This window comes from Dermochelys coriacea, chromosome 6 (assembly GCF_009764565.3).
Source record: "Dermochelys coriacea isolate rDerCor1 chromosome 6, rDerCor1.pri.v4, whole genome shotgun sequence".
Classification (NCBI taxonomy): Eukaryota; Metazoa; Chordata; order Testudines; family Dermochelyidae; genus Dermochelys; species Dermochelys coriacea.
Window position 1 is genome coordinate 66,551,409 of NC_050073.1, and position 16,059 is coordinate 66,567,467.

The 16,059-nt window shown below is 41.9% G+C and overlaps 1 protein-coding gene across 1 annotated transcript in view; it reads right to left on the reverse strand.

Annotated features, from left to right (window-relative positions):
- The window catches only part of RTF1 (RTF1 homolog, Paf1/RNA polymerase II complex component), a 56,332-nt gene that overhangs the window by 31,438 nt on the left and 8,835 nt on the right, over window positions 1–16,059 (reverse strand). The window contains exons 3-4 of the mRNA XM_038405858.2: window positions 14,662–14,809; window positions 11,029–11,233 (exon numbers count right to left, since the gene is read on the reverse strand). Coding sequence (XP_038261786.1) covers window positions 11,029–11,233; window positions 14,662–14,809 — 353 coding nt within the window. The remainder of the gene's footprint in view (window positions 1–11,028; window positions 11,234–14,661; window positions 14,810–16,059) is intronic.

Sequence of the window (16,059 nt, forward strand, 5' to 3'; positions counted from 1 at the left end):
TCAGAGAGACACTAGCTCTTTCTGGCCCTTTCAGTACAGCAGGAATTACCTGAGCATCAGGAATTCTGCACTGAAGGTGATCAAAGCAGTAGCAATGTAGAAGCCCATGTAAGTTTCTAAAATGAAAGGAAATATGTTCCTCTGAGGGGTCCAAGCTTCTCTTATGGCACATAAGCTGTAATATAATGGCTATGCAGCTGCTCCATTACAAGCCACTTGGTTGGGGGAGAAATAAATGGATTCCCTTTTCTCCTACCCTCTGATTCTTTGCACAAAGCCTGCATCCATTCACTTCAATAGAGTGTTAATGCAAACCTAGAGACAACAGTTTAAATTCTCAGCTTCAACTACTTCCTCTGCTGATTGCTTTAGCAGAAACATCCATTTCAACTTAGGCTGTGAATGCAGAGTGGGTAGAATACCACCTATTTTTCACGCAAACTGATTCACGAACCATCTTAAGACAGAGATTGTTCAGAGAAGACTTGGAAGAAACTGCTAAAAGCAGATTCTTAACAGCCAGGCTGGGTCAGACTCATGAAGATCCCATAACTGATCATACTGGCATGGGTAGTAAGCCAGAACCTACCCCTCTACAGACCTGCCACAGGAAAGGTGGGAAGAAGAGATGAAAAACACTGAGAAAAAAGCAGAATAGAAGAGAAAAATCTGTTTCGTGTAAACCATAATTTTGTCAATTACACACAACAGCACCACCTTTAATGGAAAGGATTTTGTCACTGAAATAGCAAGTTTGACAAGAGAGACAAAAAACCCACTCAATCTAAAGCGTTGTCTACACTACAAAGTTTTGTAGACAAAAGGCATCTTTTGTCGACAAATCAGTGGATGCGTACACACTGCGAAGCGACTTTTGCCAGCAAAAGTGCCCTGTTTTGGCAACAAATTAAAACCACCCTGACGAGAGAGACAAGGCTTTTTGCACAAAATTTGTGTTTACAAAGTGCCAGTGTAAATACCATGCTTGATTTTATAGCTTTAATTGGCCTCCAGGAAGTGCTCCACAATGCCCATCGGGACAGAGCTGGTCAGCAGTTTGAACTCTACTGCCCTGCAGCCAGGTAAACAATCATCCCCCCTCCCCTCTGAGAAACCCTGGGAATTTTTGAAATTCCATTTCCTGTTTGCTCGGCATGGAGAGGTCTCATCACATCTTCCAAGGTGACCCTGACAAGTTATTGCACAAACGCTTTCCCACTTGGACCCCTGCAGAGCTGCTGGGTATATGGGGAGAGGAGGCTGAGCAATTCCAGCTGCACTTGAGCCATAGGATTTTTGATACCTACGGGCAGATTTCTTGAGGCTTGCGTGAAAAGGGCTATGATCGGGACACGCTGCAGTGCAGAGCCAAGATAAAGGAGCTGAGGCAGGCGTACCATAAGGCGAGGGAGGCAAACCATCGCTTTGGTGCTGCACCTAAGACCTGCTGGTTCTATAAGGAGCTGGATGCTATCCCTGGTGGTGACCCCACCTCCACTGCCAAGAGCCCCATGGATAGTTCGGCAGACCTGGAGGCAGCAGAAAGAGGACCTAACCCAGAGGAACAAGTCACTGATGAAGAGGTGGAGTTAGGGGACAATGTGGAGCAAGCAGCCAGGAACTGTTCACCACTCTGGAAGTGTCTAGCCAGTCTCAGCAGTTCCTCTCCAGTGAGCAAGAAACAGGAGAGGAGACGCCTGGTAAGTGGCTGTGGTTCGTGTAGTGTGGTGGATTCAGTGTATTGAAATGTACAAGGCTGGCTGTGTTTCTGTGTGCTGGACATTCCCTGTGTAGCTAATCAGTAGGGCAGAACAGGGTGTTGATGCATGCCGAGATCTCACAGGAATCCTCCAGAGAGATCTCTAGGAAAGTTTCCTGGAGGTATTTGGTAATCCGCTGCTGAAGGTTCCTTGGCAGATCTGCTTTGTCCTTCCCCCATAATAGGAAACTTTCCCGTGCCATTTGGCAATCACTTGTGCAGGGACAAAAGCGACAAACAAGTGAGCAGCATAGGGAACCAGTGCGGAAGCCATAAGCATGTAGTAGATGTACCCTTGCTTCCCTCCTTACTCTCAGCAGTGAAATACCTACAACGACCTCCCGCCTGTGGAAAAGTGTGGGAGAATTTTTCCCCTAGTCGGCTGCACCACAACCCTTGCAGAGTGCTGGGAGGTAAAGCCCCCCAGCCAACACTCACCATGCTTTGGGTGTTCACTGAGATGTGTGCTTGCCAAGGGTCAGTGAGAAAGTGATTATGTTACAAAAGGTATTTTACTGAAATGTTTCAATGCCGTGCGTGAACTTAATCATGCTTCTGTGCATTGTTCCTTCTGCTTCAGCAGATGTGGCCTTCAGGAACACAGCACACATCAGCCGAGCGTCTCCACCAGGTAAGAAATCGCCCAAGACAGAGCAAAGAAGACATGTTCCGGGAGGTCCTGCACTTCCCCAATGCAAAGAAAAGGGAATGAAAGGAGTGCTGGGAAGCCAAAAGGCAGGACAGAAAAGAAAATCAGGAGTTTGTTAAGGATGCTACTGAGCAGATGATTAAAGTCACGGAGGAGCAAACGCAAATGCTGAAGTCCTTAATAATGCTGCAGACTGAGCAGATGCATGCCTGCCCTCCCCTGCAGCACATTCAGAATTCTTTTCCATGCCCCTCCCCCACCCCAAACTCCGCCCACACAGTCCTTTTTTGCTTTCCCCTTCACTCCACCCCCTTGGACAAACTTTCAAAATGATAGCTGGACCTACACGCAGCTCTGAAAATCTACCTTTCCCTGATACCTCCTTTCCCACCAAGCACCTTTGTGTGTGCACGCGTTTTCTTGTGCAATAAAAGCAAAGTTTTTGAATGATAACTCATCCTTATGTGTTTCCTATAAATTGAGATAGCAGGCACTACCAATACATACACAGGTAGGTCAATCATTTCCTAACTGGAATGTAAGGCCCCAAACGTCTCCATTGCTTCCCAGGAAAACTACATGCAATGTAACATTGCAGCACCAATCGCCGAGATAGACATTACTGGTTCTCATTTTCAAAATGTTGCCTCAAGGCCTCCCTGATTTGAATTGCTCCCCTCAGGACCCCTCTGATACCCCTGGTATCTTGTTGTTCAAAATCAGCAGCCAAGCAGTCTGCCTCAACACTCCACCCTTGAGCAAACATTTCACCCTTAACTTCACAAAGATTATCCAACATACAACATGTGGCTATGACCATGGGAATATTATCTTCACTGAGGTCTAACCTGCCATAAAGGCAGCACCAGCGCGCCTTTAATCTGCCAAAGGCACATTCAACAACCGGCTGAGTAGGTGCAGGATGACAGTGGAACCGCTCCTTACTGCTGTCCAGGTTTCCCATGCAAGTTTTCATGAGCCATGGCTGTAAGGGGTACGCCAGGTCTCCTAGGATCACTATGGGAATTTCAATATCCTTCACTGTAATATTCGGATCTGGAAAGAAAGTCCCTGCTTGTAGCTTTCTATACAGGCCGGTGTTCCTGAAAATGCGTACGTCATGCACCTTCCCAGATCACCCTGCGCTGATGTCAGTAAAACGCCCATGGTAATCCACAAGCACCTACAACACCATGGAGAAGTACCCCTTCCTATTTATGTACTCCATTTCAAGGTGGTCTGGTGCCAAAATTGGAATGTGCATGCCATCTATCGCCCCTCCACAGTTAGGGAAACCCATTTCTGCAAAGCCGTCCACTATTTACCGCACATTTCCCAGAGTCACGGTCCTTCATAGCAGGATGCGATTAATTGCCCTGCACACTTGCATTAATGCAGCCCCAACGGTCAACTTCCTGACTCCAAATTAATTCGCAACTGACCGGTAGCAGTCTGGAATCACCAGTTTCCACACAGTGATTGCCTCACGCTTCTCTACCAATAAGGCAGCTCTCATTCTGGTGTCCTTGTGCCGCAGTGCTGGGCTGAGCTCTGTACACAGTTCCAGGAAGATGGCTTTTTGCATCCGAAACTTCTGTAGCCACTGCTCGTCATCCCACAACTGCATGACGATACGATCCCACCGTTCAGTGCTTGTTTCCTGAGCCCAAAAGCGACAGTCCACCCTCTGCAGCTGTTCTGTGAATGTCAAAAGCAATCTAATATTGCTCCTATCCATATCACATAGCATGTCAGGCAACTGGGAGTCTTCTTCAGTTAGGAATTTCACGATTAACTGCACTGCCATCCTCAATGTCTTCATGACGGTTATCAGAGCATAAGAGAACAGTACAGGATCCATCCCTTCTCACAAAGATGCTGGGGTGCACAGCAAACAAGGACTGTTGAAAAATGCCGTGAAAGAAAGCCGGAAGCCCAAGGAACACTGGGAAAGAAAGCAATGCATCATGGGACATTGAGCCCAGTCCCAAGATATGCTGTGATCCGCTCCGCCTTCCCACAAGACCTAATGGCAGAAGGTGTCAAGCTGGACTGTGGGATAGGTATCCACAGTGCACTGCTCACACTATCTATGCTAGTGCCCCAAGTGTGGACATGCTCTGCTGACAGAGGGATGAGTGTGAACATGCAATACAGATTTTTATTATAGTGCTTTTTGAGTGTCAACTTAACTTTTCTTGACAAAACTCTGTAGCGTAGACGAGGCCTAAGATAGGAAACCAGAAACAACCCCCTGAAAATGACAGAGGAGAATGCTGAGAAGCCCACTGAAGAAAACAAAGAAAAGGTTACATAATTTCTTTTGACTGTGTGTGGCTTAAATGTATTGACCACAGATGCAGAGGTAGTTTACGCAGATAATTCCCAGATGCTCCCCCTACAGCTTCCCTCCCACTTCTGGCCCATCCAAGAACTCACTCCCTCTGCAGTTTCCTTTCCCTTTCTAACTGTGTGTTGCCCCACTATACAGCTCTCCATGATTTCTGAAAAAATTTCAGGAGCCCAATACTACCTGTTAGATTTACTACTCTAGGCAAAGTATACTCCTTGTTTAACTTCTCAGACCATATAATGGTATTTTAGAAAACAGTAATGCGGAAAGGCAAGAGAGAAAGTGATTCTCTTTTGTACAGATCAGCTGGCAACAAGTCCCTGAGAAGCAGCAGGAGCTTTAATAGTAGTTGGCAGAGACCACCCTATTATATCCAGCAATGAGGAAACAGGCTTTTACAGATACTTGAACTTCTGAGAGTTAGAACGTTAAGATGTGTCTAAGTTTTATCTTCTGTGGAGAGAGTGGAAAAAATAGAAATTCCATTCCTCACACATTCACCATCTATTTGTTTTTGGTGGCAATGGAGGACATGGATGGCCACCAGTTCACACAGCACAAACTAATAGATTAATAAAAGGAGTACTTGTGGCACCTTAGAAACCAACAGACTAACACGGCTGCTACTCTGAAACCTGTAATAGATTAATGTAGTCTACAGCCTTGTTAATTAATTAACATATGAACTGACAGAACAGGACATACTAATTACATCTGGTCTAGTTGCCAGTTTCCAGCAGTAGCGAAATCTGGAAGCTTCGGTCAGCCCTCCTCCTTCCTCTGGTAGATTCTCAAAGAAAGGGGGAGAAGCTCTATTAGGAATATTGCACAGCTGCTTTTATGGAATTAGACTCAAAGGGATTAGGTATTTTCTCAGCTACCCTGAGCCTTGGCTTCCTCTGGAGCAACTCTCTCCCAAAATCTAGACTGATTCTACCTCCCTATTGTGATGTGATCCCGGCACTGTGATGTTTTTAACAAACCTAAAATTTAGGGGTTGGATTTCTATGTGAGCATGTAAACTCATCAAACCTTAGTCCCCTCATACCCAAAAGTAACAGATTTTTTAGATAAAGGAAATACAGTGTTTACCTAGATTTAAGTAGATCTAGGTAGATCTAAGGTACCTAGATTTCAGTAAGGCGTTTGATACCGTGCCACATGGGGAATTATTAGTTAAATTGGAGAAGATAGGGATCAATATGAACATCAAAAGGTGGATAAGGGATTGGTTAAAGGGGAGACTGCAATGGGTCCTACTGAAAAGAGAACTGTCAGGTTGGAGGGAGGTTACCAATGGAGTTCCTCAGGGATTGGTTTTGGGACCAATCTTATTTAATCTTTTTATTACTGACCTTGGCACAAAAAGTGGGAGTGTTCTAATAAAGTTTGCAGAGGATACAAAACTGGGAGGTATTGCCAATTCAGAGAAGGATCGGGATATTATACAGGAGGATCTGGATGACCTTGTAAACTGGAGTAATAGTAATAGGATGAAATTTAATAGTGAGAAGTGTAAGGTTATGCATTTAGGGATTAACAACAAGAATTTTAGTTATAAGTTGGGGATGCATCAATTAGAAGTAACGGAAGAGGAGAAGGACCTTGGAGTATTGGTTGATCATAGGATGACTATGAGCTGCCAATGGGATATGGCTGTGAAAAAAGCTAATTCGGTTTTGGGATGCATCAGGAGAGGCATTTCCAGTAGGGATAAGGAGGTTTTAGTACCGTTATACAAGGCACTGGTGAGACCTCACCTAGAATACTGTGTGCAGTTCTGGTCTCCTATGTTTAAAAAGGATGAATTCAAACTGGAGCAGGTACAGAGAAGGGCTACTAGGATGATCCGAGGAATGGAAAACTTGTCTTATGAAAGGAGACTTAAGGAGCTTGGCTTGTTTAGCCTAACTAAAAGAAGGTTGAGGGGAGATATGATTGCTCTCTATAAATATATCAGAGGGATAAATACAGGAGAGGGAGAGGAATTATTTCAGCTCAGCACCAATGTGGACACAAGAACAAATGGGTATAAACTGGCCACCAGGAAGTTTAGACTTGAAATCAGACAAAGGTTTCTAACCATCAGAGGAGTGAAGTTTTGGAAGAGCCTTCCAAGGGAAGCAGTGGGGGCAAAAGATCTATTTGGTTTTAAGATTCTACTCGATGACTTTATGGAGGAGATGGTACGATGGGATAATGGGATTTTGGTAAGTAATTGATCTTTAAATATTCAGGGTAAATAGGACTAATCCCCTGAGATGGGATATTAGATGGATGGGATCTGAGTTACCCAGGAAAGAATTTTCTGTAGTATCTGGCTGGTGAATCTTGCCCATATGCTCAGGGTTTAGCTGATCGCCATATTTGGGATCAGGAAGGAATTTTCCTCCAGGGCAGATTGGAGAGGCCCTGGAGGTTTTTTGCCTTCCTCTGTAGCATGGGGCATGGGTGATCTGAGGGAGGCTTCTCTGCTCCTTGAAGTCTTTAAACCATGATTTAAGGACTTCAATAGCTCAGACATAGGTGAGGTTTTTTGTAGGAGTGGGTGGGTGAGATTCTGTGGCCTGCGCTGTGCAGTAGGTCGGACTAGATGATCAGAATGATCCCTTCTGACCTTAGTATCTATGAATCTTTGCTTTACACTTCCACATGACGCGAGCAGCAGTCAGTCTTTACCAACTGGTGCCTATTAGGTCTGACAGTGAAATTTCTGTACTATTTTTTTCCTTCCCGCCTTCATTTTTTTTGGTTTAAAAATAAATTAAATATAAAAGCTATGCTAATGCAATCTCAAAGTAACACACTGTAAATCACAAACCCAGTAAGATTTAAGACTTCCAGCAATACTTTCTGACTTCAAATATGCTGTTGTTTCTATTCCTGTTTCTGTATATGTTTTACACACCATACAACACACAGGATGTGCAACAATGAGAATGTGGCTGTAGGATTTGTGATTTTACCTATGTAACCTTGATGGTGCGTTAATAGTTCTTTCAATTTAATATCAATATTGTAACACCAGTTTCTGTACAGATTATTAGTTATTTGTATTACTGTAACACCTAGGAGTCCCAGTCATGGGCCAGGACTCAATTATGCTAGGTACAGTACAAACAAAACAGACAGACCCTCTCCCGAAAAACTTATAAGCTAAATATGAGACAGGTGAATAGACTGGGGAAGACAAGGAAACAATGAGAGAATCTTGGACAGAATGATCAACAGTGGTCTCAGCACACTAACGGAGTACCCACCATCAGTATATTGTAGGCACCATGGCAAAGGAGAATTTCAAGGAGGGATTCAAAGGAGAACAACAAAGTGGCTTTGTGAATGTTTACAGGGAGCTCCTCCCAACTACAGGGACAGCATAGGATAACACATGAAAGTGCTTGTTTGAAAGATAGTCACAGGCCAGTAGGAGGCAGGACTTCATATCTCCATAGCAAATGAGAGAAGTAAGTTGGGGACTGATCATGAGGGGCCACAAAAGTGAAAACATGCATTTTATGTCTGATGTGATAGAGAAGGGGGAGCCAGATGAGGAATACAAAGAGGCTGTGACATGGTCAAAGCAATGGACTAAGAAGGATCTCTGCAGCACTATGAACAGGGCAAGACTGCATTTGCTCACACCAGGAAAAAACAAAACAAAACCAATGTTGCAATAATTTATACACACCAGGCAAATTAACTGAAACTATAGTAAAGAACAGAATTATCAGACAGAGATGAATGCGATATGTTGGAGAAGAGTCAACACACAGCTTTTGTAAAGGGAAATCATACCTCATCTATCTATTAGAATTATTTGATGGTGTCAACAAACACATGGAAAACGGTGATCCAGTTGATATAGTGTACTCGGACTTTCAGAAAAGTTTTGACTAAGTCCCACACCAAAGGCTCTTAAGCAAAGTAAGGGATCATGGAATAAGAGGGAAGGCCTGTGACAGTCTGTACCTTTAGATTCACCCTTTTTACAAGACTGAGAAATTTTGTACAAATTATGCCTTGTGAGGTATCATTTAAAAACTCATGATGTGCTGATCATTATTCTCCTGGTAAAATGTGTGGGGCAACACTGTATGTAAAATTATAAGAGAGTCTACTGTATAACATTACTGAAACATATTCCAAGTTTAGAAAAGAAGGCACAAACAGTTCCTTGAAGACAAAACAAATTGATGCCTCAGCCAGGTATAAACAAAAATCAAATGAGCCATCACCTGGTTAAGCGGCCTTTCTTTTGCAGGAAAAAGGGGTGTGAGCAAGAAATTTATATCCTGACAGTGGAACAGCTGGAAGTTCCCATGCAAACAGATTTGCTGTCGCCTGAATCCCAGTTGGAGATGATTCTCAAAGAAGGGAAATGCTATAAGAAAGGGGAACATTCTCCAGATTATCTTTCTCCCCTCATCTCTAACTCACGGCATCAACAAACACTTGAAAGACAAAGGAAGCATCACTGAACTGGGGGAGGACTCCTGGCTGAAAAGAACCCAGCCAGGCTGCTGTAAGCATGTGGTGAGAGAAACCTTTTTGCTTTAAATTCACTTAAAAGCTAAGTATTAATTTGCATTTTACCTTTTATTTCTTTGTAACCATTTCTGACTTTTATGCCTCATTACATGTAATCACTTAAAATCCAACTTTCTGTAGTTAATAAACTTGTTTTATTGTTGTATCTAAACCAGTGTACATTTGGATTGAAGTGTTTGGGCAACTTCATTTGAGATAGTCTGTCATTTTATTAATAGTAAATGATGTTATCTATGAGCTTGTATTGTCCAGAAGGAAAGAACTGGGTAGTATAAGACGCACATTCTGGGGACAAGTCTGGGACTGGAAATTTGCTGGTGTCACTATGCAATATAATTCAGGAGTGAATGACTAGAGCACTCATATAACTCAGCTGGCAGTAATTTACATGCTAGAGGCCGTGTGTGAGCAGGCCAAGAGTGGTTGCTCTCACAGCAGAGCAGTGTAAAATGCACCTAATGTTGGAGAATTGAGAGGACACAGCTGTTTAGCAGTCCAGATTGTACCCTGAGTAATGTCACATGGTCTTCTCATGAGTGAGTAGCTGGTTAGAAGACAGGAAACAAAGGGTAGGAATGCATGCTCAGTTTTCACAGTGGAGAGATGTAAATAGCAGGGTCCCTCAAGGATCTGTACTGGGACCAGTGCTGATCAACATATTCATAATAAATGATCTGGAAAAAGGTGGAAAAGTTTGATGATACAAAATTACTCAAGATTGCAGTCAGCTTTGGATTTAACTAAGAGTTACAAAGGGATCTCACAGAACTGGATGACTGGGCAACAAAATGGCAGATGAAATTCAATGCTGATAAATGCAACATAGTGCATGTTGTAAAACATAATCCCAACTCTATATAAGAAATTATGAGGTCTAAATCAGCTGTTACCACTCAAGAGAGAGATACTGGAGTCATCACGGATAGTTCTCTGAAAAACATCTGCTGAGTAGCAGTATCAGTCAAAAAAGCTAACAGAATGTTAGGAACCATTAGGAAATGGATAGAAAAGACAGAAAATATAAGGCCACTAGATAAATGTATGGTACGCCCACGCCTTGACTACTGCATGCAGTTCTGGTCGCCCCATCTCAAAAAAAAAAAAGATATTAGAATTGGAAAAGATACAGAGAAGGGCAACAAAGATGATTAGGGGTATGGAACAGCGTCCATACGAAGAGAGATTAAAAAGACTGGGTCTGTTCAGCTTAGCAAAGAGACAACTAAGCAGGGATATAACAGAGGTTTATAAAAGCATGAATGGTGTAGAGCAAGTGAATAGGGAAGTGTTATTTACCCCTTCACATACTAGAATACCAATGAAATAAATAGGCAGCAGGTTTAAAACAAACCAAACACTTCTTCACACAACAAACAGTTAACCTGTAGAACTCATTGCCAGACAATGTTGTGAAGGGAAAAAGTATACGGGGGTTTAAAAAAAGAACTAAATAAGTTCATGGAGGATAAGTCCATCAATGGCTATTAGCCAAGATGGGCCAGGACACAACCCTATGCTCTCGGTGTCTCTAAACCTCCAACTGCCAGAAGATGGGAATGGATGACAGGGGATGGATCACTTGATAGCTGCCCTGTTCTGTTCATTCCCTTTGAAGCATCTGGCACAGGCCACTGTCAGAAGATGGGATCCTGGGTTAGATGGACAATTGGTCTGACCCATTATGGCCGTTTTTATGTTCTTAATAATTCATAAACTTACCTTCTCTTCAGCACTTCCCTCTTCTCTATCCGGTTAAACAGCTCCTGTTCCCTCTCCTTCTCCGTCATCTGTTCCAGCCGAGCTCTGTCTTCCTCATCTCCCATCAGGTCCTCCCCATAGCCATCATGGAACTCCTCATCTTCAGATGATGAATCTGAATCTGAGCTGGAGGAGGAGCTGTTGCTCTCAGAATCAGACACTTCACCTAAAATGAAACCATGGGACAGTTATGTTATGCTGCAGTAAAACTAAGTACTCCAGCTTGGCCCTACCAACAAGGGATGTGGAATATGGCATCCATATTAGTTCTCCACTATGCTAGTAACAATAGTATGGAATAAGGAATCAGAATAAAGACAATTAAATTGAAAGACAATACATTTAAAAACTCAAAATGGAATACTTTGTTTTCACACAAAATGCACTATCATCTTCAAGGTATCATGGAGTCCAAGGATTTTACAGAATTTCCAAAAGATTATTTTGTCACTACTGTTCCACCATAATGTCCACTTAAAGATGCAATGAAGTTTTCATTTTGACAGGACTGTTAAAAATGTATTTTTCCTGAAATGTAAAAGTAACAAAAATATTGAGTGACAGAGTATGTGAATTTTTCACATTGTTTTGATGCAGATCAGATTGACACACACTGAATAATAAGTGACTACCAGTTTTTAATTTTTCAATTCCTTTTGACAAGGACGTTAAAGTCCTGTGATACGATTTTTGCCCCACATATTACTTTACATCTGCTAAGTAGGACACAGAACCTACTTATAAGTGGCATTAAGCTTCCTACAAGTTAATTTTAATACACCAACATGAAGCTGACAGCTTAAGCACTGTCAACATCACCATTCCCATAGTTGTTGAAACAGAATTTTGTCTGCATAGGACTTCAGGTGACAACATTGCTAAGCTACAACACAAGCTAGAGCTGAGACAGACTACCCCAATGGATAGTTCCTTGAGGGGTCCTTAAGTTCATCTCTCAACTCAACTGATGGAAGTTTATAGTTCCATACCCTTCACCACCCTTATTGCTAGGCAACCCAAGAAGGCAATTATAACTGCCAGTACCTCCCCACCAACACTTTACAAACAAATTAGCTTCAGGCACTGCTGAGAACAGAGCCCAGGCCTCTGATATGACCACCCAAATATTACCCAGCCATACTGCACCACAGAGGTATTGGTTAAAATAACAATGTGGATCAACCAACCATACTGCCCTCCTAGAGTCACGGATAGAATCTTGGGTTCCTGACCTTATTCCCAGCAGACACTAAAAAGCAATACAGCCGTAGGGTCCTATGAAACCCATTTTATTACTGTGGATTTTCAGATTTATTATTTTCTGATTGTTTTTTCCCCCCATTTAAAAAAAAAATCCATCTTTATGGGGTTTTTTAAAATCAAAATTGTTTGACACATTGACAATTAAGTCGCCTTACCGTAAATGCATAAAAATATTCAGAATTGGACTGCAATGGGAAAAACTGATTTTACAAAAACAATCCTACCATTTAAACAAAACATCCTGCAGATATACAGTAAAAGTAACACATTTAAAATCACTTTTTAAAGTTGTGCTCAGTAATGTGACCAAACTGACACTGCTGAACAATAACACAAGCTCACAGAAGTAAGAGCTCTTACATATTTGAATAATTAAAAAATTTTAAAAAATGCACGAAGCATAAATATTTTATCCTTGGAGCAGTTGCCATTTTAAATTAAATTCAGTACTTTCAAGCTTCTTATATTCTGAAGGAATGCTTAAATTTATTTTGAATGTGATTAAATAATTTTAAACTATCCTATCAGTTTATTGCTGAGTCGCATTACAAATTGACAAACATAAATGTCATTTTTGCCATCTCTGGCAGACATCTCCACTGTGATACAACATGGTTAGCCCTGTAGTGTTTTCTTCAGAAAGTGATTCCCTCTTGGCTCTAAGCAGATTTTTATATTTACTAAAGCTTCTTTTTGTGACTACAGAGCTGACAGAGAAAGACATAAGGGTAGGACAATCTCTGCTATTTTAGGTGCTCGTCCCTTCATAACCTTCCAGTAAGTGCAAAGATGTAGTGCATCTGGGATAGGTTCATTCTGAGTGCTGCACAGAAATACTAGCCATTGTTCATACAGTTCTGGTGAGAGGTGGTAACTTACTGTACTGATCAATGTTTTGTTGCATGGCTGGAGTCTGCTTGAGAGCCACAACTCCTGTGAAACTAACACAGCAAGGAACTGAGTTCTCAAAAGCTGCATTTAAATCCCAGATGCTGGCCCTTCTCCCCTAGCCCTTGCACTCCCGGATGGCCCTAGCACCCTGCGTGTCCCTCCCCACAGCCCTAGCCCCTGCGCCACGTCCCGACATCCACTGGTTTCTTACCTCCGGGGCTGCAGTTACCTCAGCTGCGTAGCCTGCACTGCCTGCCTGCCACTGCGGTCCTAACGCCGGGGAGAGCCTTGATTCTGTATTATTTTGATTCCACGATTCCATTGGAGTTCTCATTAATGGAGATTTCATAGGGCCCTACATCCCCCAACTTCAAAACTTGCAATCTAGCACAAATCCTTAAATAAGCTCATATGCTTTTATAGCAACAGATTGGCATATCTAACTGTCACACAGTTCATTCACTTAGGAAATTATTCTGCCTGAATAACTTAAGTGACCTCAGCAATATTAAGTTAGAGTGAGTTTGATAAAGCTGGGGAACATACTGCTTTTCAGTATTTGTTGGAAATGGAAGTAACAACCCTTAAACTTGTCAGAATGTTATCAGCACCACGGTTGGCATTATGAAAGTGGCAAAGAATATTTTTCCCTTAATTTATTTTAATTAGAGATGTGGGATGTGTCTGGATACAAGATGTGCCTGGATGCAACAAGAATTGTCATTGCAAGTTTTTCTTTGCATTAATATGGATTACAGCACCTTCCTCTGAAATATCTATTACCAGCCACTGTTCAAGACAGAATAATGGAATAGATAAACAATGGGTCTAACATCTTCCTAGATCTATTCCATTTCCAGATACCCGCCTGACATTTTTACTATAAACACAGTTACACTTGATTTTTCTTCTACAATTTCACCAACACATAGTACAAGAATTTTGATACAGTGTATAGGATAATGAGCAGTCCTATATGAATACTTAAGTATTCCCCATACAGCACAGTACCTGTAATAACAGCCAAAGGAAACGTTTATGGGAGTGTGGGCAGGAAATGAGGAGGAACATCCATGGGAATAAAAGATCATGGGCCCTAAAGGGGAGGAACAAACTAGACGGCCTAAAAACTCTGCCCTCCCCATCTTTAATTTCTAAGAGAGACTGAGATAGATTTAACGTTTTTCTGTTGAAGTACTATTTAGTATTTTTAATAAGTGCTTTCAGCAATACTGTAGTCAACTACATGCAGTTAGAGGTCAGCTCCGAGCCACCGCAAGTCCAAAAATCATTAGACAAGACCATCCAGATTACTAGGAGCATAACACAAGTATTCTGAAGATGATTTGGGGTATCTCTGACATACTGAATAGCACATAAAGTGAGGTAGCTTCATTCTGAGTAGCACTGGCAGCTAGTGCACAAGAAGTGTTTTCTTACCCTCTTCAGGTGCTGAACTCTCAGCTGAGCTGTCTTTGTCTGAGCTGCCTGAGGAGGCAGCTTTGTTCATCTGTTTCTTCATAGCTCCCTTCTTCTCCACTTTGCCAGCTTTTCCCTTCTTTTTGTTTTTAGAACCTCCAACAGTCCACTGAAAAGTAAAAGGAAAGGACAGAAACATGAGACAAGACACTGGAAGACCCCACCTACTATCCTCAAAAATAATCAGTACCACACCACAGTATAAGAAATACAGTTTTGAGAAGCATCCCAATATACAGACAGCTGGAAGACAAATCAGTGCTACAAAAAAACTGAGGCAAATGGCAAGCCGTGCATTCATCCCATTAGAAAGAATCTAAAAATCAGTCACATGAAAATCACCCAGATTTTTACCAACTGCTAACAGATGGCTCATACTGATAGGACAGAACAGTTTTAAGTCACAGGACGGTCCCCAAACTCTAAAATCATTGTTTTGTAATATTTAACAACAAATCTGAGCCATGAGGGCTTTTACTCAGAAAAACAAAGTTTACCGACATAGCTGGACATTTCTTATTCAGTGTTTTAGCTTTAGTCTCCCACTATTAAACAGGCAAAAGCGATTGATTTGTTTCCAAATCAAGTTTATTCAAGAAGCATATTTTAGATTCCACTAAGGGAAAGAGGTATAGAAACAGAGTCCTGCAAAAAAGTCCTCACCTTCAACCCCTACCAAGAATACACAAAACAGACAAGTATCAGATGTGCAATTGCAGCTTTTTTTGCCCCAAGATTAATGCATGAAACACCATATGCAGTAATACAAAATATTTCCACATACATAAGAGACACAGTAACTGCTGCAACAGGAACTATAAATTTAGTTTGACTTCTATACTTAAAAGGCTCAACTTCAGCATTCTCTTAACATCCTTCTCTGCTTGTTAATATGCTTAAATTATAAGCTTCCTGGGGCAGGACTGTACCTTCTTGTAAGGGGATGGGTCGATGAGGTTCTGTGGCCTGCAATGCGCAGAAGGTCAGACTAGAGGATCATGATGGTCCCTTCTGACCTTAAAGTGTGTATGGAGGCACTTAGCACATAGTGCAAAAGATTAACATTGTGCAACTACAGGGACACAAATTCCTTTTACCTTCTATTATACAGTATATTTTTGTATTAGGTTTCTTCATCATTCCTAACCACTCATCACCCAGTCACAGCTGACCAACCAACAAGAAGGGTCAATGATCATTCAGTAAACATATAATGTGTTCATGTGCTCTGGTCCATCATTAACTGCCAGTAGTCTTGTGCTTTTGAGAATTCCCATTTGATATGAAAGAAGGTTCCTTTATCTCCAAAAGGGGTAAGAGTTTTAAAATTTTTGTATCTTGACACCATGCCATGACATT